The 25,602-nt window shown below is 40.1% G+C and overlaps 1 protein-coding gene across 1 annotated transcript; it reads left to right on the plus strand.

Annotated features, from left to right (window-relative positions):
• The first annotated feature begins 23,458 nt into the window (after nucleotides 1-23,458).
• Nucleotides 23,459-24,090, plus strand: LOC100735815 (ubiquitin-conjugating enzyme E2 D3-like). The gene has a single exon (XM_063253298.1). It carries the CDS (start codon nucleotides 23,588-23,590, stop codon nucleotides 24,029-24,031), a length of 444 nt encoding a protein of 147 aa, XP_063109368.1. The 5' UTR covers nucleotides 23,459-23,587; the 3' UTR covers nucleotides 24,032-24,090.
• The last annotated feature ends 1,512 nt before the right edge of the window (nucleotides 24,091-25,602 follow it).

Here is a 25,602-nt window from a genome sequence, read left to right on the forward strand (position 1 = left end):
AAGGAGCTGCTGTCATCAGGCCTTCACTGATGCTGGTGATGTACACACCACCTTGCATGAGGATATAAACTTGAAATGCATGCATACATTTGCAACAGCACAGGAAGGCTTTACTGTGAATCATGTCACAGTCAGGAGAAGGGGAGTAGATTTGATCACAGAATCCCAGGGAGACACTGGCTCAAGGGTCTGTAACCCCTGTCCATCCTGCTTAATGCTCATTCCTAGTAACTGCACCAGCAAAGAACAAGTCAGATCCCACAGCTCTCAGCTGTGGAGCTGGGCTGGCAAGAGTAGGCGCTACATTGGGAGGATGCCCAGGAATGTAGAGGTGACCTTGGGCTTCCCTGACTCTGTGACCTCTTTGTCCATTCTTCCCAGCCCTACTCCCCCAAGATCACATGGTGGAGAACCTGGTGCACATGAGCATGGCTGGCCTGGTCCTGATGAGCCTCAGGATTCTGCTATGTGAGGCTTGGCATAGTCAGAGGAGGCCCCGAGATGGAGCCAGCAGTTGAACACAAGAGACAGAGGACAATACATCTTCTGAGGAGCAGAGGTCTGGGAGTTAATGCAATGTTTCTGGAAGATTCTGGAAAGGTCCTGGGGTCATAAGTTGGGGCCTGTCAGCTGAGAGGAATAAACTCACAACTGGTTAGGGAAAATGGCTGGGAGGGAGTGTGACAGACGCTTCCTCCAGTGTTCTGTGACTCCCTCCCTCCTGGAGATGAGATTCCCCGACCATCCCTTCTTTTGTCACCCTCAACACAGCAGGGCCCAGCCCAAAGTCAGGTTTGTTACTGTGCATTTTTGGCCTCATTTGTTCCTGTGCATTCCAGGCCTCTTCTATGTAATTCATTTCAACTTTATCTGTGCATTCCTTGATATTCACTATGCATCTGTCTACATACCTGTGAAAATAAATATGGATTAATTGAATAAGTGGATGAAAAGTAGATTCCAAACTTCCAAATATAAGTATAATATACTGCTGCTGCACCCTCTGAGGAACTTAGTTCACCCTCATCATTAAATGCCGCCTTGTGGTTTCCTGAGAAATGTCATCTTTTGGAATCAGCACCCTACTACTTAAAGTGTCAGCTGGGTGTCACGCTGGGGAACCAGGTCTGTAATGACAAATTTTTAGCCAAGTACAGGCCATGGCTCCATTATCTTAGTATTCTGGGAAGCTGAGACTGGAGGACTGCAAGTTCAAACCAAGCCTGAGCAACTTAACTGACCTTATCTCAAAAGAAGCAAAAAAAAAACAAAGGATTGTGGCTGTCATTCAGTGTGAACATTCTGGGTTGATCCTCAGTACTACAGGAACAGAATCATCAAAAAAAGTTATAAGAACTGTAGGAGTAATAAAACCCAAAAAGTGTAATTGTTATTGTAAAAAAGAGAGGAAAAGAAAGTGGTCTAAAGGATATAACTGCATGTATATTTAAGTGTGTAGGATAAAAAACCATATTACTGAGTTTTTGTTGGATCATTGAACAGAACTGTCTGTAATCTCACTGTATGAATGTCCACTTTGTATGCTTTAATTTTGTAATTTGGACAACTGTTTCTAAGATGACAATATGTAATCTATTAACTAGTCATTTCTTACTGTATTATTTTTCTTGAAATTCTGTATTACTTGTACCCTTTTACTGCTTTGTTTTTGTTTTTTTTTTTCTCTTTAAATAAAAAAAAAGAACAAAATCATCTTCCTAAGCTCAACCTTATAGCATTTGCCTGTGGTGTAAACAGCCTGTGGTTATAGCATTTATGACTATGGTGTAAACACTCCCTTCCTAGAGACACAGGGAGAACAGTGTACCCTGCCACAGGCTGACCTCGGGGCCAGTCTAAGTAATAAACTGGGGTATGTGGAGCACAAGGTGAGAGCATGAATTCCTTAAGGCAGTGTGTCTTCTTCCTACTTGGATTCGTGGCCCTTTAGACTCTCTTTCAATCTCTAACCATGCATTCCAGAAGTTTTGTGCACGTGGTCCCAAAAATTCCTTACCTCTGCATATCCATTTCACACATGTGTCTTATCAGTTCCCCATATACCCCCTTTTATTGTTTTGTGCAGGGGAAGGAGGAAGTATAGGACTTTGTGGAGAAAGGTCATCATGTCTTCGACACAGCAGCCACTGAGGATTCTTATGGAGGAAATTCTTCAGCCAAACAGTATCATTCCTGAGGTTGAAAAGGCCAGCCATGAGAGCATCCAGAGTGGCCATGTCCCTTCGATAAACCGAAAGGGCAAGGAGGGGACAGCCAGGCTCCACCAGTAGAAGGGGTTTGGAAGGATTAGGAAAAGGCCTTGGAATCATCTAGGGGACAGAGAATGTCCTGGACCCACCATCTTACTTCCTTGCAGGGACCCTGCCCAAACCCATGCTTTGACCCGAGATGGGCTCTTTGATACAAAGGGGAGACATGTGAGCTCCTGCTGCCAGGGTGCTGGAGCCTGGAAAATTCCATCTTCACAGAGAGTAAAAGTCAAGTGTCTGGGAGAGACTAACATGCAGGACAATATCACGCTACACTACTAATAAAGTAGCACAAGAAGAAAGCAGGAAAACACTGTCTTCACAAAGCGCCCAATACAATAAAGTTGATGAGGTCCAGAAGGAAAAACAAAAGGCCAATTCACCCTCCCCATGAGCCAGAAGCAGTCATACATGGCCTGGGAGGATAGACCACAAGCCAGTTCATCCTTCTCATGAACCAGTGGCAGACAGTCGGGGCCTAGAAGGAGAATCAAGAAGATAATTCTCCCTTCCTAGGAGCCAGTGGCAGCCAAAAGGAGCCTGGAGGGAAAAACAAGAGGCCTATTTACCCTTCTTGTGAGCCAGTGGCATCCATGTGGGACACAGGGGGAGAAAAATGGGTGAATTTACTTTTGCCATGAGCCAGTGGCAGTCATTTAGGGTCTGGGAGGTGAAACAAGAAGCCAATTTGTCCATCCTGTGAGCCATCTGCAGTCATGCATGGCCTGGGAGGAGAGAAAACAAGCCAATCTGCCCTTCCTATGAATCAGTGGCAGATAGGCAGGGCTCAGAAGAATCAAGAAGCAAATTCAGCCTTCTTGAGAGTCAGCTACAGCCAGGTGGGGTCCAGGAGGAGAAACAAGAAGCCAATTTGCCCTTCCCATGAGCCAGCAAGAAGCAAGGTGGGGTCCAAGAGGAGAAAAAAGATGGCAGTTTGCCCTTCCCACATACCAGCCAATGTGTGGACTGGGACATAAGAACCACCCCACCAACCCTCCAACCTTTCACCTCCATACTACTCCACCCAACCACAAGCAATCAACTGATTTGGAAGAACACAGGCAGAGACGATACCAACTAAGATACAAAAGAAACAATGCTTCTGTTGTTCAATTAACTTAGCAGGCCTAAAGCCAGCAGTCTGGGCACCTACTTAGAGAATAGCAATACGCAATATGGTAACTAGGGGAATTTCCTTCCGTCTTGTTTTTGAAATCCAATATTGTTCTTACTCTTTTGGTGTGTTCCTTTTTATTGTTTTGTTTTCTTCAATGTTCATCTTTGATTGTTTTTTTTTTTCTGTTTTGTTTTGTTTGATTTTATTATGTCTGATGGTATGGGCAGCGGTTTTGAAGATTACAGAGGCATTATAGTGGCTATTATTGATTTCCTATTATCTTACTTTGAAATCCTGTGTCACTTTCGTTGTTTTGTTTTGATTGACTTTATTCTGCTTTATTTTGTTGGGTTTTATTCTCGTTAAAGTAAAACTCAAAAAAGAATAACAAAATGTTGGAATCAAACCAGTCCAGGAAGGGAAATACTTATACAATGAAAATTACATAAAGTGGAAGAAAGAACTCAAAAGGGAAACTGTTATTAGGAAGAGAAAGGTATTGGTGGGAGGCATGTGTGTAACAATGAGAAGTGGGTGGATGAATATAAATAATAAATATTTACACATTGAATCAGAAATTGTGAAACTGGCAGAGAAGGTGAGGAAAGAGGAGATAGGTGATTGAAAATAAACAGTATTTCATGTGCATGTAGAAAACTGCCAGAATAACATCCATTAATCTGTACAATCAATGCATATTAATTAATTTTTCCTTCTTTATTTTTTATTTTATGGAAAATAGTAAAACACAAATTCATAACAAAGTAATAGGAGAATAATGATAGTTAATACAGTACACATTGTTATCTTTAATGTAATTAATCAGAGCACAAGATAAGGACATAAACATTCTCCAAATAATATTAGCATAAAACTTTCTTTTCAATGAACTAAGAGAAACTACTAGCGTGACTATTTTGTGTTTTCTTCTTTTCCTTTCCTTTCTTTCCCCATCCTAGTTTTACTATCCTTTTGAAAAATTTTTTCACATTTCACAATACCTAATGTGCATTTTGGACAATATTTACTCTTTCGGCCCCTCAATCCAGGAAGACAATATAACACTAGCCATGTCATGAGTCTAATTCATTTCACTGCTCTCTGGTTTCATTCATTACATATAAAATTTCTCCTTCTTTATGGTCAAGTAGTAGTCCACTGTATAAAAGAACCACATCTTTTTTATACATTTCCTGTTGGATGGACTTTGGATTTTTTTCCAAGATTTAGCTATTACAAATCAATACACATTAATTTAAAAAGATGCATAATAACAACATCTAAGTCTCACAGTTCTCCTTTCATATGCAACAATAGCTCCTACATATCTCTGCATTGCAATCATCACCACACTATCACCAATCAGCACCATCATCACCACCGCCACACACACACTGCTGTCACCATCATCTTCAGCATCAGCACCAGGATGCATGGTTGAGTTACCTGCCGTGGTAACATGGACATCTAAGGCAGCATGACTGATCATGTACAGGTCACAACCTGAGCTTTTCATCTTGTATTAATATCTCTAATTAGATAATTGCTGTTTAAATTCACAAACTTGTCTTATAGCCCATAAGATTAAACTCTTAAGTGAATCTAGTGTACAAATACAAATAGTTGGAATACAGTGAACTCCACTGTAACGTTGGCATAAGGAATGACTTTGAATTTATCACTAGAAAAGAAAATGAGGTAGCAAGAAAATACTGGAAATTGAGCAACCTAAAACAGACATTCATTCACATTTTACACACAGAGAAAAGAAGACCAAGCCATGATAGAAATTTATATACTGCTTATGGAATTATAATTACCATGTTATTAATTAGAAAACAAATTGAAAATAAAATTACATATATCATTGTATAATTATGTAGTACATATAAAAGAAACATTGATCCACAAGCACATGTACTCAACAATTTTAATTATTAAGTAAGTAGACAAAAGGCAAAGGATATGAACTGTAGGTTTAAAAGGGCACCTTTACGTATGAAAAGGTATTCATATTTACCTATATCAAGGAGAAGTAGAAAATTAAATATCAACAAAGTACAATTTTTTTGATAAAATCAGAACACTGTTTACCTACTGGTTTTAGTAATTATTAGGATTGTCAGGTCTTGGTGCTGTTGGCAGAAATGCAACATTGGAGAATTCATACTAAGGGGAAAAGTCAATATCCACCAAAATAAGAGTCTATGTTCCCCAAAATATACATTCAAAGAACAGAAAAGGAATCTTCAAAAATATAACAATCCATCCCCTAGTTTATTAATAAAAACACTGTTTGTACTTGTGGACTCTTTAGAAAGAAAGCTGAAATATCACCAAAATTTCACAAAATTTAATTCATGTACACACAGAGGAATTTGCCTCTGTAAAAAAGTAGAAAGTTGCCTTTGCCTGGAGTGAGTTCCAGGACATACTATTAAGTGAAGAGAATAGACTATTACGCCAAGAAAAGGACGCTGGAGAAAACTGGATATTGATACAAGGGTGCAAGAAAGTAGAAAAAAATCCCAAACATGTCTGAGTATTGTTGCAGAAGGGACCCTGAGGAGGTACAACCACATTCCTTTATTTTGTTTTGAAAGCAAAAGGATACCTTGACAATACTATTCAAATGCAAATGAAGTCATCTAGGGGCAGAAAAAGAAAGCTTTTCCTACAATGTAACTGTCAGTGAGACAGTAAAACAGACCACTCTGGGGCCTCCTGCTGCAAGAACTCAACTCAGACTGAGTCCTGCACATCAGGTATAGTTATGCTCTTACATTATCTATCTTTTATCCACAAGGTTACAGCAGTTTCTCCCCCCTCCCCCCCCCCATTCTCCCTTCCTGCACAAGTTGCTACACAGCCCCTTGTTACTTGACTGCCTGGCCAGCCAAGGCCAACCAGGTGTGGAAAGTTGTAAACCTGTCACCTTTGAGTAAATGCTTTTGTTCAACTCTGCCTTTCCTGCCCAAAACTCTATGTAACAACTCCTCTAGCCCAGATTGGGGGCCCTGCCCTGGGGGATCTGAACTCCTTAGAGCCTCCTGGCATAGTAAAGAGCTCCCTCCACTCTGAGTGCCACTCTGTTACCTGATTCATGGGTAAATCCAAAGTTGCCTTTAACATTTGACAAACTGAGATCACTGTAACACAGTGGTTTTAAAATGAGAAGTGAACATTCAGTGAGGACCATGGTATTACACTGACTCAAGGTAGCTGCTACAAATCAGTTATTCTTTATGAAAAGCAAATGAAAACCTTACTGGGGAGAAACCTGGTAGGAATAAAATTACCCAAACAACCAAATCAAACAATCCCCAATCAAGAGGAGAAAAGGACAATATCACTGGAGAGGTGTTCCAGGCAGGAATGCAAGCGCCATCACCAGGCACTGGACAGGGCTCTGTCCTTAGAATTATCCAGTGACCTCAACATCTTGCTCAGCATCCTGCAGCAGCATCTCCAGAGATTCCAGGATGGCAAATTCCTCTGTGTGTACATGAATTAAATCCTGTCCAGAATCCCCTTTATTTCCATCAGGCCTCAGTCACCTCACTCACTAACACCAGCTGTGACCTGCAGCCATATGGAAGGTAACACCAAGGTCCCTTCATACAGTGGCTTGCACAATCAGTCCACTGCCCCAATCCATGCAGTTCCTGAGATTCTTGGGGTTAAGGACCACTAAAGGATGAGAGAAATAAAGAAAAGACAAAGCTGGGGTGAGGTGGAGCCCTTGTCCTCCTGATGGGAGGAAAGGAACTGCTCAACCTGATGAGAGGAAAGGAACTGCTCACCCACTGCTCAAGCACCTTTGTTTATATACTGGGAAAGATGATGTCAATTTTTGCCCCTCTGCCCTGCAACCTGTTGCTTGGCAGGCCTGGGCTCCTTGCCTTCTTGGTTCTGGAACAACTTGTTTACATCGCTTTTTTCGGTCTTTCTGTTTTTTTCTGGGCTGGCCTTGCTTTAGACCCACAGGTCAATCTCCAGCTTCAACAGCTTCCTACAGTTCACACAGGATCTCAAGACTAGGACAACATAGAGATAGCCACAACTTCTGAGGTCAGGGAGAAGCATCTCCTTGTTATGAGGAGTCTGCTCCTGACCCTTTGGCAGCGGGCTCCATCAACTCCATGAGACATTTGGAAAAGGTCTAATGTGTACAGCTAGGACCAGTCACAGTGGAAATTCTTTCTTGAGAAAGGAGAAATCTTTTACCATTTTTGTGACCACCACAGAAGCTGTGGATTGACAAATAGCTGTTTTGCTTTCCGTAAAACATTTTGTGTTAATACAGAGACAGGGAGGATGCTCACCCTTAACATCCTCTCACTGCTGAGAACTCTCAGGTCTCTTCTTTCTCCCTCACCCAGCAGGGTGGGCAGGAAGTGCGTTAGGATTATGAATCTCCCCACCAAGCTATGCCTTCTCCAAAAAGAAGACAGTGAGTCACAGCTGTTTATTTATTTGTTCAGTTATTTATTTATTTTTAATACCAAAAATTGCACTCCAGACCTTGCATTTGCCTGACAGGTGCTTATGCCACTGAACCAAATCCTGGCCCAGTCACAGCTTTATTATCTTTCTCTCCTTTTGAAGGACACCTTGTCTTTTACTTTCATTTTGATCTTCCCGCTGGCATGTTTTTAGTTAGTGTTTATCATATATGTTTTCAAATTAAACATTGGTTCTGTAAAAATCCTCACTCACTTTATGAGATCCTGTTGCAAGCCTCTATAGAATTGAAGAAAGAGGCAGACATAGATAGGATTGCAGAGTGCAATTCACTGGGGACTGACTGACAGAAGTGAGGTCCTGGGCAGCAGTAGGACCAGTGGACCCACGAGCTTTGCATCAGAGAGAGGAGGCTCCTGTAGTACTCAGGACAAGAGAGGCTTCACCCAAGCCATCAATGTGCTTAGCTAACTCTAGCTAATAACAAAGATGCCAGCAAGTTCCTGCACTGATGGTGCCAGGGTTTGGTCACAGAGCTCCAGGTACCTTTTGAAGGCTGTCACTTATAACACAGTGTGCTGGGAACCACTCAGGGAAAACAGACCAAGGGGCCTTGGCAACCTCAGTGGTTACAGCCCTAGGTGGCTGCAGTCCTGTCACACTGGGTTCCTATAGCACTGGTGAAAAGTTAACCAGAGGGTCCTGGGGCTGAGAGCTGGGATCTGAGGGGAAGAGGAAGGTCCTGGGACCTAACTGTGATATTCTGCAGGGACCCTCCCCAAACCCAGGCTCTGCAGTGAGCCAGAATCTGTGATCACCTTGGGTGGTCTTGATCTCCTGTGTCAGGGTACCATGGAGTCCAAAGTATCCTTTCTGCATTGACCAAGAAAAATCAGAGATTCTGGAGACACAGAGTCCTTTCTAAACCCCAGAAAAAGCCTATGTTTCCTGTCTCATCCAGAAGAGAGCTCCATGTGGAGTGACATCACAGCCTTCTGTCTGGTCAGAGTGCACTGAGCATCTGCAGCTGGTGGTGACAGGTGAAAGGACACTCAGGGTCCCAGGCCCACACTCTGCCCTCAGGATATGTGTTTCCCTCTCACAGCCCAGTTCTGGGAAACATGTGGGATGAGTGAGTTCAATAAATATGTTGTCCCTTTCTCTCCTAGGAGTCTACAGCAAACCCAGCCTCTCAGTCTTGCCCAGCCCAGAAGTGACCTCAGGAGGGTCTCTACTGTGGCTTAAGGCTTGGAATTGACAGGTTCATTGTGACTAAGGATGGAGAAGCCAAGCTCTGCTAGACACTTGACTCACGGGGAGACCACAGTGGGCAGGTTTGTGACCTGTACCATTGGCCTTGTGACCCCTGGTCACAGGGGACATTAAGATGCTACAGTTATTATATGACGGCCAGCCTACTTTGATTCCCTGGGCATCTCGATCACAGGCAAAAAGCCAGGGTTCAGTCAGGGACCCAGACTCTTCACAGGCCCTACAAGGAAGCCAGGAGTTGATGGCCAGGATGACATGAGGGTGTCAGGAGGTGAGAGAGAGGAAGAGGGAAGGTCAGGAGGGGCAGACTTAGAGGAAAACAGAAACAGAAAGCGACTGAGGGTCTTCAGAAACAGCCTGCTGAGGCCTTAACTCAGAATAACTTGGACAGCCCCTCACCACCCTCCTTATCTCCAGGACAGCTCCCTGCCACACCCTCCCTCTCAGTGCAGCCAGGATACATGTGTCTACAGGAGAGGATGTGACCCTGCTGTGTCAATCACAGTGCCCGATGGACACTTTCCTTCTGCCCATGAAGGAAGGCTTGTGATGCTCCCTTTCATCTAATGTCAAACTTTTGAACTCAGTGCTATGAGGTGGAATTCTCTGTGAGAGCTGCAACCTTAGTCTTCATGAGATTCTACTGATGCAATGATTCTCAGTACCTGTTATTACTGTCCAGTGACATCCTGGACCTCATTTTCTCAGGTGAAGAGGCCCTGTCCCTGGCTTGCCTGCACTTAAATGAACAGTAGTGACCTGACTGCAGGAGCACTCTCAGACCATAAGACATAATCAGATGGAGGAGAGGGGTCACTTAGCAGTATCAACCCAATAGAGGAGGAGAGAGCTAGGGCCTCTGCCCCTGGATTCTCCACACCTGCCCTCTCACACAGGGCCAAAGTGTACAGAGGGATGGCTTGAGACTCAAGGGAATCTTTGTTTACTCTAAGCTGGTTCACTCTAACAGCCAAGGGCAGAGACCCCAGCCTTCTCTTCCTGATGCCCCCATCTCAGAATCCAGATATCTGTTGTCCTAGGGCCCCAAATCAAGTTGGGATTCGTGCGTGGTGAGAGCTCCTTCACCCTCTCCCCAGAGTTGCGGTCCCTGAGCCCTGTGAGACACAGGCAGGAGGCTGATCAACCTCACTGGGGTTCAATTGTGGGTGAGATTGAGCCCCTAGCACAGCCACTCCTGCAGAGAGAAGCACCATGCTGTGGGCACTGCCAGGCACAGCCTCTCCTGAGTGCCCTGGGGCCTCTGTGCTCAGTGCTCACCTGAGACTCAGGCGGGGCCAGCACTGCTCCCCAGGTCGCTGGGGTCTCTGCCCAGCAGAGCTGGAGTGCAGTGCTGTTGAGTTCTGTTATGCATTTAGGTTTCATGCTTGAGTATAGTTGTTGTCTTTTTCTCAAACTCAAAAAAGTGATTTCCTGTGAAATTTTAAAGATATATGAATGTATACTTAAAAATATAAGTAATTATACTCCTATTTTCTGGGAATTTTTAAAAATCTATACAATAATTTCAGATAATAGCTTCTTAACTCTTTTATTCAAGATGTTTAAAACTGAGTTATCTTAGTGAACTCTAGCAATGTTTTGAAGTCTCATTAATTTGAATTGTGTATATAAAAGTTGAAGCATGATCCACTGTTTTAAAAGTTTGTAAGTTAAGTCTTCATGACTATATCTTCTGCATACCAATTTGTTATAGAGGGCAGCTATGGGTTTGTATATGTTAATTTTATTTGATATTATCTGAACATTTTCTTCCAATAACCTTTCAATGACCTCCTAAGATTCACTGACATTATATATCAAGCAAAACCAATTTCTCAACTGTATACCTACCTCAATTATTGTTACATAAATGTATTGATATCTGTTAATACATCTTTATCCACATACATCCAAGGATTTCATTCATATTCATTCATAATTCTCATATTTTTTCTGCACTAGATTTTTTGGTGCACAGATTGAATTCGCAGTCCCGCCTGTCTTCATATTGTTTGTAACACAAAAAACATAACAGATTATTTGTTCAGGAAAATAGCTGTCACATCTGCAAGAGGTAAGTTCCTGGGGAAAAGAAAAGCAAGGAGACAAAGTAAATATATAGAGACAGAAAACTGAGGTCAGTGGAGCCCTTCCTCCACATGGGAGGAAGAGTCTGCTGAGCCACCACCACTCACTGATTTTTTTTTTTATTTATTTAAAGAGAAAGACAAAACTAAACGAAGCAAGACAGTTAAAGGCTGGAAGCAACACAGAATTTCAAGAGAAAAAACATACAGTAAGAGTTCACCAGTTAATAGATCACACATTGTCAACTTACAAACAGCTGTCCAGATTACAAAATTAAAGCATACAAAGTGGAGATTAATACAGTGAGATTGCAGTCAGTTCTGTTCAATGATCCAAGAAAAACTCAGCAATATGGTTCTCTATCCTACACATTTAAATAAACTTGCAGTTATATCCTTTAGATCACTTTCCTTCCTCTCTTTTTTACACTGACAATTGCGCAATTTAGTTTCCATTACTTCCACAGTTTTTTTAACTTTTTCTTTGAAGAGAAAAAGAAAAAAGATTGAAAAAAAGGCCAAAAAACAAAAAACAAAACAAGACGGACCAAAGAAAAACCCAATGTGACAAAGCAAAACAGAGTCATTTAGATCAGGAGGATGGACATAGCATAAAATGAAAAAAAAATAAAAAAATAAAACAAAAATAAAGGGGGGGATTACTAGGTGATCAACAATGGTTACCATTATGCCTCTTGTTATCCTAAAAAGAGTAGTCTATATCAGCTAGTATAAAAGAATTGAACAAAACTATACATAAGACCAATAAAACCACATTGGAGAGCTTACAGAATTCCAAAGAAGATAATAGTCAAATAATAACTGGCATCATAGAATATCTGGTTGCCTTTCAAATGGTTGCCTATACCCTCAAACTTGATACTATTAAGCAAAACAGAATATAATAAAATCAGTCAGAACAAGATATTGAGAACACTACAGGGGTTCAAATCAGGTTAATAGGGAAACAAAAAAATTACTATAATCTATCGCACTATTTTTAATTTAATTTTCCCTTAATTAAAAGATACTAAGAAATAAGTTAATTGTTTAAAAAAAAAAGAAAAAGGGGGGGAGACTGAGATTTTAAAAAAGTATCAATATAACAACACCAATCAGAATCCAAAAATTTAACCATCATTGTGTTTCACCTCCAGATACCTAGACATTAATAGTAGTTACCATAGTGACTCTTTCCTTGAAATATTTGAGTCTAACTTCATAGCATCAAATTTATCAAGACAGTGTGAGACCGTTCAAGAGAATGAAATTGTTGCAGGGAATTTAGAACCAGCTAGCAGAAACCAAACATCAATTTCTATATTATCTCTTTGTCTATAAAAAGCTTGCTTATACTATTGCATACATTAAGATATAATAAGGTACCACATGTTAGAACCAATGGAAACAAATGAACAAAAACTTGATGGGACGTCAAATCAGGATGATATTAAATCAACGCTAGCTATTACGCTCTTATTCTCTTCAAATAGTCATTTGTAGTATCACAGACAATAAAATAAAAACACCCAAATTAAAACCATTGCAAGTGATGAGTGAAAACATATGGCTTCAAACCAGTGTGACTGGGAATCATGATTACCACGTACTTTCATGTATTCTTATCGTTTCTTACACTAGGGAAACTATTCGGTATTTATACAGGTGAGTTTCATTTATTTCATTTATAAGTATGGTCTCGAGCTGCGTCCATTTATTTATAAATGTCTCAATGTGATCATTCTTTATAGCTGAGTAGTACTCCATTGTATAAAAATACCACAACATTTTTATCCATTCCTCAGTTGATGGACACTTAGGTTGTTTCCAAGATCTGGCTATTACAAATTGTGCAGCTATAAACATGGGTGCACATATATCACTGTAGTATGATGCTTTCAGTTCTTCTGGGAATATGCCTAGGAGTGGAATAGCTGGGTCAAATGGTGCTTCCAGTCCCAAGTTTTTGGGAAATCTCCAGACTGACCTCCACAATGGTTGCACCAGTCTACACTCCCACCAACAGTGCAGGAGATTTCCTTTTTCCCCACAGCCTCTCTAGCATTTGTTGTTGGTGGTTTTCTTGATCTTGGCCATTCTTTCAGCAGTGACATGAAATCTCAGTGTGGTTTTAATTTGCATTTCTCTAATGACTAGTGATGTTGAACATTTTTTCATATATTTATTTGCCATTTGTATTTCTTCATCTGAAAATTGTTTATTCATCTCAGATGCCCATTTTTGGATGGGGGTCTTTGAATTTTGGGGGTCTGATTTTTTTTAATTCTTTATATGTTTTAGACAGAAGTCCTTTGTCTGAGGGACAGTTCACTAGAATTTTTTCCCAGTTTGTGGGTTTTCTTTTCACTATGTTAGAGATTTCTTTCGATGTACAGAAACTTTTTAATAAGACGTGATCCCAGTTATTGACTCTGGGAAGAATTTCCCGTGCGGTTTGAGTCTTGTTCATGAATTCTTTACCTACCCCTATGTCTTCAAGGTTTTTACCCAATTTGTCTTCCAATAGATTTAGTGTTTCTGTTTTAATATTTAGATCTTTGATCCATTTATATTTTATTTTAGTATATGGTGACAGGCATGGGTCTAGCTTTAGTTTTCAGCATATGGAGAGCCAGTTTTTCCAACACCATTTATTAAAGAGACTGTCATTCTTCCAGTGAACCTGTTTGGCCCCTTTATCAAACATGAGGTGGTTGAGTGTGTTTGTAGTTGTGGTTGTATCTTCTAATCTATTCAATTGGTCTTCGGCTCTGTTTTGATTCCAGCACCATGTTGATTTTACTACAGTTGCTCTGTAGTATAACTTCAAGTCAGGGATTGTGATGCCTCCTGCCTTGCCTTTGCTGCTTAGAACTGTCCTTGCTATTCTAGGTCTCTTCTGGTTCCAGATGAATTTTAGGATTGATTTCTCAAAATCTATGAGGTATGTTGATGGTATTTTTATCGGGATTGCATTGAATCTGTATAACAGTTTTGGGAGAATGGCCATTTTCACAATATTTATTCTTCCTATCCATGAGCAAGGGATGTTTTCCATTTCCTGAGATCATCTTCAATTTCATTTTTCAATGTATTATAATTTTCCCTGTATAGGTCTTTCACTTCTTTCATGAGAGTAATTCCTAAATATTTCATTTTCTTGGTTGCTAGTGTGAAGGGTGTGGCTTCTCTTATTTCTCTCTCTGTGATTTTGTTGTTAGTATATAAGAATGCTATTGATTTTTGACTATTGATTTTGTATCCAGCCACATTGATGAATTTATTTATTATATCTAGAAGTATTTCAATGGAGTTTTGGGGGTCTTCCATGTAGAGTATCATATCATCTGCAAATAGTGATAATTTAACTTCTTCTTTTCCTATCTTTACATCTGTTATTTTCTTTCATGTCTAATTGGTCTGGCTAGTATTTCCAGTACTATATTAAATAGGAGCGGTGACAGGGGACATCCTTGTCTTCTGCCTGATTTTAAAGTAAAGGCCTTCAATTTGTGGCCATTTAGTATGATACAGGCTGTTGGTTTGTCATAGATGGCCTTTATTATGTAGAGGTAAAGACCATCTATTCCAATTTTCTGTAAGGTTCTCATCATGAATGTTGTACCTTATCAAGAGCTTTTTCTGCATCTATAGAAATGATCATGTGATTCTTACTTTGACTCTATTGATATGGTGGATTACATTTCTTGATTTACGTATATTGAACCATCCCTGCATACCTGGAATGAATCCCACTTGGTCATGGTGTATAACCTTCTTGATGACTTGCTGCATCCTATTTGCCAATATTTTATTGGGGATCTTTGCATCTGTGTTCATTAGGGAGATTGGTCTGTAGTTCTCTTTTTCAGTTGGGTCTTTCTCAGGTTTTGGTACTAGAGTAATATTTGCTTCCAGGAATGACTTAGGAAGGATTGCTTCCCTTTCAATTTCATTGAAGAGTTTGAGGAGTGTGGGCATTAGGTCCTCTTTGTATTTCTTGTAGAATTCTGCAGTGAATCCATCTGGGCCTGGGCTATTCTTTGTAGGGAATGACTTAATTACATTTTCGATTTCATTAATAGAAATTGGGTTATTCAGCAATTTTACAACTTCTTGACCTAGCTTTGGTACTTTATATGCTTCTAGAAATCTGTCAATGTCTTCTGTGTTATCAAACCTTTGAGAGTGAAGGTTCTTGATATAGGTGTTGATGATCTTCTGTATTTCTATTGGGTCTGTAGTGATTTCACCTTTTTCATTCCTTATTGCATGAATTTGAGCTTTTTCTTTCCTTTTTTTAATAAGGTTGGCTAGGGGCTTATCAATTTTATTTATTCTTTCAAAGAACCAATTCTTTGATTCATTGATTCTTTGTATTGTTTTCTTGGTCTCTATTGCATTGATTTCTGCTCTGATTTTTATAATTTTCTGTCTTCTTTTGGCTTTGGGCTTGACTTGCTCTTCTTTTTCTAGCTGTTTGAGGTGTAGCATCAAGTTATTTATTTGTATTCATTCTGTTTTCCTGATGTGGGAACTCAGTGCAATAAATTTCCCTCTGAGGACAGCTTTCATTGCATCCCACAGATTCCGGTAAGTTGTATTTGTGTTTTCATTTGTTTGTAGATATTGTTTAATTTCTTCTTTAATTTCCTCTGTGACCCACTGATTACTCAAGAGTGTGTTATTCAGTTTCCATGTGTTTATGGGATTTTTGCAGTATCTTTTATCATTAATTACTAATTTCATAGCGTTATGATCTGATAACATGCAGGGGATGATTTCAACTCTTTTGCATTTCTTTAAATATGTTCTATGAGTTAATGTATGGTCTATTTTAGAGAATGACCCATGTACTGCTGAGAAAAATGTGTATTCTGTTGTTGTTGGGAGGAATACTCTGTATATGTCTATCAATTCCATTTGTTCACAGGTATGATTCAGTTCTTTCATCTCTTTGCTGATTTTCTGTCCTGTTGATCTGTCCATTGGTGTCAATGGTGTGTTAAAATCTCCTGTTATAATTGTATTACTGCTAATTTGGTTTTTCATTTCTGTTAATACTTGTTTTATATAACTGGGTGCTTTGGAATTTGGTGCATATATATTTAAGATAGTTATCTCTTCCTCTTCAAGTTTTCCTGTAACCAGTATGTAGTGACCTGCTTTGTCTCTTCTGATCATTATTGGTTTGAAGTTCACATTGTCTGCAAACAGAATAGCTACCCCCGCTTTTTTGGGGGGGTTCCTGTTGCATGAAGTATTGTTTTCCATCCTTTGACTTTCAGTCTGTGAGTATCCTTTTGGGTTAGATGGGTTTCTTGTAGACAGCATATGGTTGGATTTTGTTTCTCGATCCATTCTGCCAGTCTATTTCTTTTAATTAGTGCATTGAGACCATTTACGTTAATGGTTATAAGTGTTATATATTGGTTTATTAGTGACATGTTATATATCTGCTGTTGCATCTTTATCTTTCTGTTCTATTTAATTGTCTGCTTTGTTAAGTGGTTTTTTCTTAAGTGTATCTAGACTGTCTTTCAGTATTCTTTGCAGGATTGGCTTAGTGATCATGAATTTCTTCAGCTGTTCTTTGTCATGGAAGTATCTTATTTCTCCATCAATTTTGAAGGACAGTTTTGCAGGGTACATCAGTCTAGGTTGGAAATCATTGTCCTTTAGAGTCTGAAATACTTCACTCCATGCTCTTCTTGCCTTTATTGTTTGTGTTGAGAAGTCTGCTGTGATTCTGATAGGTTTTCCTTTATAGGTGATCTGTCTTTTCTCTCTGACAGCTTTTAATATTCTATTCTTTTGTTCGATATCTGGAATGGTGATTATTATATGTCTGGGTGTAGTTTTATTTTGGTTATGGCTATTTGGAGTTCTATATGCCTCATTGATCCTGATATCAGTTTCCAATTTCATGTTTGGGAAGTTTTCAGCAATTACTTCTCTAAATATCCTCCTGACATCCTTTGTATTGTCTCCTTCTTTTTCATTTATCTCTATCAACCTGATGTTGTTTTTCTTTGCATCATCTTGCAGGTGTTGAATTGTTATTTCTTGATTTCTTGTTATTGTTAAAAGATCTTTCCTTTCCTGTTCACTGGCTGCAATCTTGTCTTCGAGGTCCGAAATTCTATCTTCTCATTCATTCAGGCGGTTTTTACAACTTTCAATGTTGCTTTTGATTTCCTGTATATCTCTTTGCATCTGTTTTATATATTCTGTTTGTTTCTTATATTGTTCATCCAGAGATTCTATCCTTTTGTTTAGTTCCTCCAATTTTTTAGCTGTGTCTTCTTTAGATATGTTCAGCATCTCCTTCATTTCTTTTATTATTTCTTCTTTTACCTGATAGATTATTTCTAGTTTGAATTCCTTCAAAGCTTCCTGGAGCTGCTTCTTTATTTCTGTTACTATTGTTTCAGGTATTTCAGGTATATGGCATGTATTTTCTTCTATGTACATGGCTCCTAGGCTTTCTTGGGATGGGTTGGATGTCTGAGATTGCGTTTTGGTCTTTCGTTTTGTCATTTTCCTATATTACTGTGTTTCAAGTGTTGTTCCAGAGTTTCCCCTGGTCGCGTTGTAAATTGACTCTTATGTCCTGGGCTCTTGAGACCCCTCTTGTAGTAGCTCCCTCCTTGGGCAGCGGAGCCCCTGGATTAAAAGAGGCTTGCCAGCCTCCTCTCAGGTAGACCTAAAGCTTCCTCAATTTGCACAGTTTCAGGCCAGACCGGAGTCGCCTCCGCTCAGCTGGATGTGCACCTTCCAGTCCCCAGAGGTGGTAGTATGGTCCACGGGAAGGAGAGGTGGCAGCAGAGGTGGCAGCAGGGCCAGCCTCTGCTCAGCTGGATGCGCACCTTCCACTTCCCAGTGGTGGTAGTATGGGCCCCGGGCGAGAGAGGTGGCAGCAGGGCCGGCCTCCGCTCAGCTGGATGTGCACCTTCCAGTCCCCAGCAATGGCGGTATGGGTGCTGGGCGGGATAGGGGGCAGCAGGGCCGGCCTCCGCTCGGCTGGACGCTCACCTTCCCCACCACTCACTGATTTAAACTTTCATCTTAGGAAGCCCCCTTGGTTAACTAGCTCACCTCTCAGGCCCCAGGCCTCTGGGAGCTGGACTGCCTGTTTGCTGCTGGTGCTCTATGCCCTGTGGGCACTCTTTAGATGCTCAGGTCCATGGAGGCACTCCCTGGGCACGCTGTGCTTTGGGCTCTGCACATATGAATGATCATTAGCTCAGTGGCTTCCTGTGTATCGTGGATTAACTTATCCTAGTTTAACCTTTGGTCACCCCAGGGTCTTTGTGCCATACTAGGCCATATGCAGATGATTGCTTGTTTTGGAGGAAGCTTTACATATGTGTTGTGTTTAAGGAAATGAACGTAGGCCCTTTAGTCTCAGGGGAATGCTATTGGGACAACAGGAGATGTTTGCTATAATGTGTCCAAAAGCATGGTAAACATGAGAGCCAGAGATGACCCCTGGGAGACATACACAATTAAGTTATCGCTGATTCTGAGCTTTGATGTCCCCTTGTGTTCATTGTGAAGGAAAGATTCAAAGAAAAAGCCAGAGAAAAATGCAAAGGGGCTTCAGTCCTAGAGGCTGCTGTTGCCCTGATTCTGTAATTTCGTCTCTCTCTTGTTTTCTTTCCATCTGCCACATCTTGTTTTGGGGACCTGTCTCCTCATAGAAACCAAGAGTTTCCAACATCTCCCTCTTTTCCTGTTTCTGTAGCTGATTCAATTGAATTTGGAGGAGCTGTGTTTGGAGGACTCTGCAGACAAATTCTTTCCTTATTGTGATACTTCTCTACTGAATGTTTAAGGCCAAAATAAAGTGAGATGTGTACTAATCAAAATCAATTTCTTGCTATCAGGGTCAGGCAAGTCTCCTCAGGACTTACCCTGCTGCACATACAGCACTTTTTAGTATTTCTGTCAGTGTCAATCATCTGGATGGAGCAGAGCCAATCCTTGACCAAGCTGATTTCTGTGAAATCTTAGATTTCCTCACCTGGTGACTCTCCTTAGGCAAAATCTATGTCACTGATCACCTCCATCTCTGGGCCCACTATCTCCTTGGTTAGAAGACCAGACACTCACCAAGTAATGGGATGTTGCAATAGAGGTTCTTTCATGTCTTGGGTACTTTCCAGCCTTGGAGGGCTAGAGCCAAAATATTGACTGTCCTCTACCCCATCTATCTTTTTAATTTTTTTTTTGTCTCTAAATCTGAGCTTTTGAGCATCCAGAAGAGAAGACTAATGACATTATATTATAATGGATGAAACAATCTTAATATTACTATCTTATCTGAATATCAAGCACCTTAGAACATAATATAGAACCATTATGCTTTAACAACCCTGAATATTCTAATATTTGAATTTTTAAAGAGTATTAATATATAACAGTTACATATTTTACACAGAAAAGTAGAAATGAAAAGCCATACATAGAAGAGACCAAGAGAGAACACAGCACCTCTGAGAGTTGCCATTCAGCCACTGGATTATAGCATCATGAGGAAGACAAGAAGGAGGGAAGTGGGTCTGGACCCAGGAAGATTCTGAAGTGTGAATGGAAGTCCATAGAGAAGGTGAAGAGAGAAACACAGTCTTGGTTACTATTCTCTCATTGCCAAGACAACAAGTTGATGCCCAAAATGAAGGAAGGAAAGATTTATTTGGCTTACCGTTTTGGTCAGTCTCAGTCCATGCTCAGCTGGCTGTAAAACAGGGTGGAATGACTGAGGGCGACCATCATGGCAGCTGCTAACGACAAGACCTAAAAGTGCAAAAGGGAAACACATGCTTCCTTCCCTCCTTTATATTGTATGCTGGCTCCCTGCCCTGGGCAGGTGCAGCACTCATACTACCAATCCCAGCCATAAACCAATCACAAATGCTAGACTAAACCACCCTCAAAGGCCCACCCCCATGATCACTTGAGGCTTTAGGGGGACATTTAAACAACCCACAACAGACAACAGTGAAGAAAGTGGTGGACAGCAGCATCTTCTCCCTGACATGGGACTCACTCCAGGAGAGTATAATTACACTACTGATTTCTCTGAGATTGTTGAAGAGAAGAGTTTGCACTGGTACAGTTTGGAAAACTGAATGTGGATGTCTTGTGCTCTGGGTGACCGATTTGGGGATGGGAATGTGCAGTGAATGTAAGATTGTTGTTCCCTGATTGTTGTGTTTTGAAACTTTGTTTTATTTTTTTTATCTTTGAAATGAAATCATATATTTAAAAATTGCAGCATGAGAATCATTCTGATATTTTGGAACATAGTTTAATTTTTATTCTGACATATTACTCCCCCCTTTTCAATTATCTTTTCCTAATACATAAGATTTTACCTAATTGATCCACCTTTAAGGTGATGTACATTACATAATTCCTTTGTTAAAGACAGACTTCTAAATCTGAAAGAAAAGTTTATCACTAGAAACTGTCCTTATTCCGCACTTTGGAAGACCTGTACATCTGAAAGTATGAGTACATTCAATACACTACAGAATCAACAATGACCAGTAATCACTGACATACGAACACCTTAGTGTCAAAGCATCTTTAAATCAAAAAATCTTATTGTCTTAAAGACTTAATCCTCTTAGTGATGACCAATGTAAACATATCACAATAATGTATTTTTATAACATTTATGGGAGTATCTTCCATAAAGCTATGAAAACCATCGGAGCTTCCTATTAATGAACAAAGGCTGGGATTTTTTCCCATGAGTTTTTCCTTTATTCACCCAAGGGAACATAACCAATAAGTCTTCAAACCCAAAAGGTCCCCTTAGTTATCTTAGCAAATTTCTGATGACCTCTGAGGAAACCCATTTTGATATTATCTGACCAGTTGGTGCAGCATACTTTTAGATCTATAACCCAGGTTAACTTATGAATAGATAATCCAAAAATGTAAAAGGAAAAGATTAAATAAAAAAAATTCTTGAGCTCACATAAAAACAGCTGTTTATGGATATGACAAGCAGACAAACCAACATGCAACTTTTCAAATTGACAATCAGTCAAACAGATACACAGGCAGACTGACAATCAAAACATCTTACAAAATCAGAGTGTACTCAAGTAGATTTTAACTGAATTAAATTACAAGACCACTTTTACAATTTTAGGAATTTATAAGTGAAATGTAAACTATTGAGATTTTATTTCAAGTCAGAAAGCAGCGATCTCTTACAAAAGCACTTACCAACAGTTAATATATATTTTTGTATTTTACTTTGTCTTAAGAATAATCAGTAGTCTTGTGTCTCTTTCTTTCACATTGTTCTCAGTTCAGTTATCTCTATATACTTTATTGCCTTACTGAGACCTTGATTCCTATTTTCGGTGACCATCTCCTGGGTATCCTCAGTCAATTCCCTTAATTAGCCCTAGGTCAGGCCCAGTCCCATCCTTGTTTGCCAGTTGTGGCATGGTTCCTGAGGCATTACTGTCATCAGCTATTTGAGCAGTGGGATCAATTCCTTCTCCAGATCTGTGTTCACGATACAACTAGACAGCATGGCACCCTGGTTGACTGTTCAGTGTTTTTTGGAAAAACACAAGCACACTCTTTACTCCCAGGGAGTAGTGGATTGGTATCTTCCATTGTGCAGCATGAAGGTCTTTCCTAAGGATCCTTTCTATGCTCTTTTCTTTTACCTGAAGAAAATGTACTTCTGCTGCTGTAGTTTCATCTTAAAGGGATCTAAAAAGTTAACAGTATATACTTCCTGGTGAAGTCTATTATGAGGTGTAAATTTTGTAGGGAAAAAATTTTGCCTTTTGTATTTGTAATCAAATTTTGAGTGTAAAACAAGTACATTCAACAATTCCTTGACCTTGAGGTTTATAAGGAATTTCTGTTGTCAGGGAAATATGAAAAGTGCTACAAAACATTTGGAAAACAACACTTCTATGGGCTGACCATTATGATTTAAGCAGCTGCAGGCAGAGGAGGGTACTAAAGGCAGCCAAGCAATGAGCAGTGACAAGTTTAGCTGTTCCACCATTGTAGACAAAACCAGAAATAAATCCTGACGAGGTGTTCCCTGAGATGTGGACCCAGCATAGAGAACCAAACTCAAGAACATGAGTGATATTCATTTGCCAGATATAATTGGCATATAATTCTCAGGGGCTACCCACCAAAGAGAGTGATGGAAAATGTGTTATATCTGAGGCACATTGTTTGATAATTTGTTGCATTAAAGAAAGCTGTTTGCACAAGACAGAGGCACTCTGGTGAAAGGTGACCTGTGAAACAGAAACTTGTTGAATGGCATTTGAGGGAGTGGCAGTGACAGCAGCTAGCAATCTGTCTATGCAGCATTTCCCTCAGTGAATGGACCTGGTAATTGAGAATGACAATGTAAATGACCAAAAAAACAGATGATATGATGAGGCTGAATAGTAAACTGAAGAGTGCAAAACAAATAGAAACTATCTGCTTGGTTAGTGTGAATGGTGGCAGTTTCAGTGTGGTGCATTACACCACAAAGATAAGCACTATATGCAAAAAGATTATTTGGAGTGGATGTATGATCTTGTAAGGCCAATATAAAAGCTTGAGATTCTGTCTTTTGTGTAGTTAAAAACCTGTAGCTTGTATTCAGGAAGAGGAAGCTATAAAATAACCTTATTTGCCCGAAAAGGAACCATCTCTAAAAACAGACACACCTCTGGCTATAGGTTGAGCTTATTTTAGAAGGGAAAACAGAAGATGTGACAGAAGAAAATTGAACTAATTTGTCTGGAGGATAATGACAATCAAGTACACCGGGGAAGTTTGCATATATGGCTTGCCAAGAGGGTGAGACTTGCTGTATCCAGTTGTTGGACTCAAGAAAAGCAACAATAATATTATAAACTTCACATCCAAGACATTGAATAGCACACATCTGTCCATGGGTCATTGGTCCCTGCCACAGTATCACAAAAGGCAGTAATGGCATTATGTGGAATACATGGCATATGCAGTCATTGTAAAGGGCCCTGAGACTGCTAAAGAACCCCACTGGGCATACACTATATTGGAAAAATAATTAAAAACATTGATGAAGAAAGGTTAACTCTAGGGAGTAGAGCATCAGAAAGACATAGATTGCTTTGGCAGTTTTAGCCTCTGACCTAACTGTACTTCATGAGGTGAAAGCTAAATCCACCTTGAGGATGTTGAAGAAAGAGGCTAAGTCAGCTCCGGGCAGGCTACTGCGCATTTCTTGCGAGACCCGCCTCCTCCGTACCAAGGCGGTGTCTGAGCCGCTGAGAGCCGAGGACCATCCAAGACGCGGCGGGACCGAGAACACGCGGACACCGAGGGCCGGGACAGCACGGACCATGGCGCTGAAGCGGATTAATAAGGAACTTAGTGATTTGGCCCGTGACCCTCCAGCACAATGTTTTGCAGGCCCAGTTGGGGATGATATGTTTCATTGGCAAGCCACAATTATGGGACCTAATGACAGCCCATATCAAGGCGGTGTATTCTTTTTGACAATTCATTTTCCTACAGACTACCCCTTCAAACCACCTAAGGTTGCATTTACAACAAGAATTTATCATCCAAATATTAACAGTAATGGCAGCATTTGTCTCGATATTCTAAGATCACAGTGGTCTCCTGCTTTAACTATTTCTAAAGTTCTTTTATCCATTTGTTCACTGCTAGGTGATCCAAACCCAGATGACCCCTTAGTGCCAAAGATTGCACGGATCTATAAAACAGACAGAGACAAGTACAACAGAATATCTCGAGAATGGACTCAGAAGTATGCCATGTGATGCTACCTTAAAATCAGAATAACCTGCGTTATAGCTGGAATAAACTTTAAATTACTGCTCCTGTTTTGATTTTCTTATCCGGCTGCTCCCCTATCAGACCTCATCTTTTTAAATTTTATTTTGTGTTTACCTCCCTCCATTCATTCACATTCTCATCTGAGAAGACTTAAGTTCTTCAAGCTTTGGACAATAACTGCTTTCAGAAACTGTAAAGTAGTTACAAGAGAACAGTTGCCCAAGATTCAGAATTTTTTTAAACAATGGAGCATGTGTATTATGTGGCCAATGTCTTCACTCTAACTTGGTTATGAGACTAAACCATTCCTCACAGCTCTAACTGCTGAAGAAGCCATCTGAGGTGGGGGGATGGATGCTCGGTTGTCTCGGCAAGGAAGCAACATTATTCTAGCAGCATCCATTCTTGTTAAACCTTCCATTGTTAGAGATTTGAGATTACGTGATATACTTTATGCTCATAACTGATGTGGCTGGAGAATTGGTATTGAATTATAGCATCAGCAGAACAGAAAATGTGATGTATTTTATGCATGTCAATAAAGGAATGATCTGGGGCTGGGGCTTTAGCTCAGCGGCATAAGCACTTGCCTTGCAAGCAGGCGGTCGTGAGTTCGATCCCCAGTACTGATAAAAAAATGAGAAAAAAAAATAAAGGAATGATCTGTTCTTGTTCTACAGAGAATGGAAATTGGGACTCAGAACACCCTTTGTATTCCAAAATAGGCTCTCAAAACATTTTGTAATTTTCAATTAAATTGTTAGGAGGCTTGGAGCTATTAGTTAATCTATCTTCCAATACACTGTTTAATATAGCACTGAGTAAATGATGCAAGTTGTCAATAGATGAGTGATCAACTAATAGCTCTGCTAGTAATTGATTTATTTTTCTTCAATAAAGTTGCATAAACCAATGAGTTAGCTGCCTGGATTAATCAGTATGGGAAACAATTTTTTGTAAAATGCAAAGCTGTTTTTCGTATATATTGTTGGGATTTGCTTCATTGTTTGACATCAGATAATGATGTAAAGTTCAAAAGAGTGACTATTTTGCCATGTTCAGTTAAAGTGTACAGTCTGTTACAGGTTGACCTGTCGCTTGACCTGACTTACGCAGAATAATAAGCTATTCAGATAGTGTAGCTTCAGTGTGCTGCACATAGTGTACTGGTAGCCCTGGAGATCAGAGATGGACTTGGGGCCCAGCAGCTTTGAAATGTATGGAGTTGAAGAAATGTACTTTGCAGGTGCAACCCCCCCCATCTAATATGTCTTCAACTTGTACACTTGATACCTTAAGAAAGCCACAACATGGGAATAATAGTGGGTCAATTAATAAAGTACTGTTTTAGTGTGGGAGTTGTCATGAGGCTGTGTTGAAGTGATTAACTGGGATATTTGAGTATCCGTTGAAATGGATTCGTTCAGCCATTTACTTTGAGCATTTCAGTGCAGCAGATACCATTGCAGGTGACATCACGTGAATGAATAAAAATCATATACTATTAGATTCTTTTCTGTTTGACAAGTGCTATCTTTGCCACTGAACTTCGGTA

Source organism: Cavia porcellus, unplaced genomic scaffold, assembly GCF_034190915.1.
Source record: "Cavia porcellus strain 051 isolate PalLab524CR breed Dunkin Hartley unplaced genomic scaffold, mCavPor4.1 scaffold_7, whole genome shotgun sequence".
Lineage (NCBI taxonomy): Eukaryota > Metazoa > Chordata > Mammalia > Rodentia > Caviidae > Cavia > Cavia porcellus.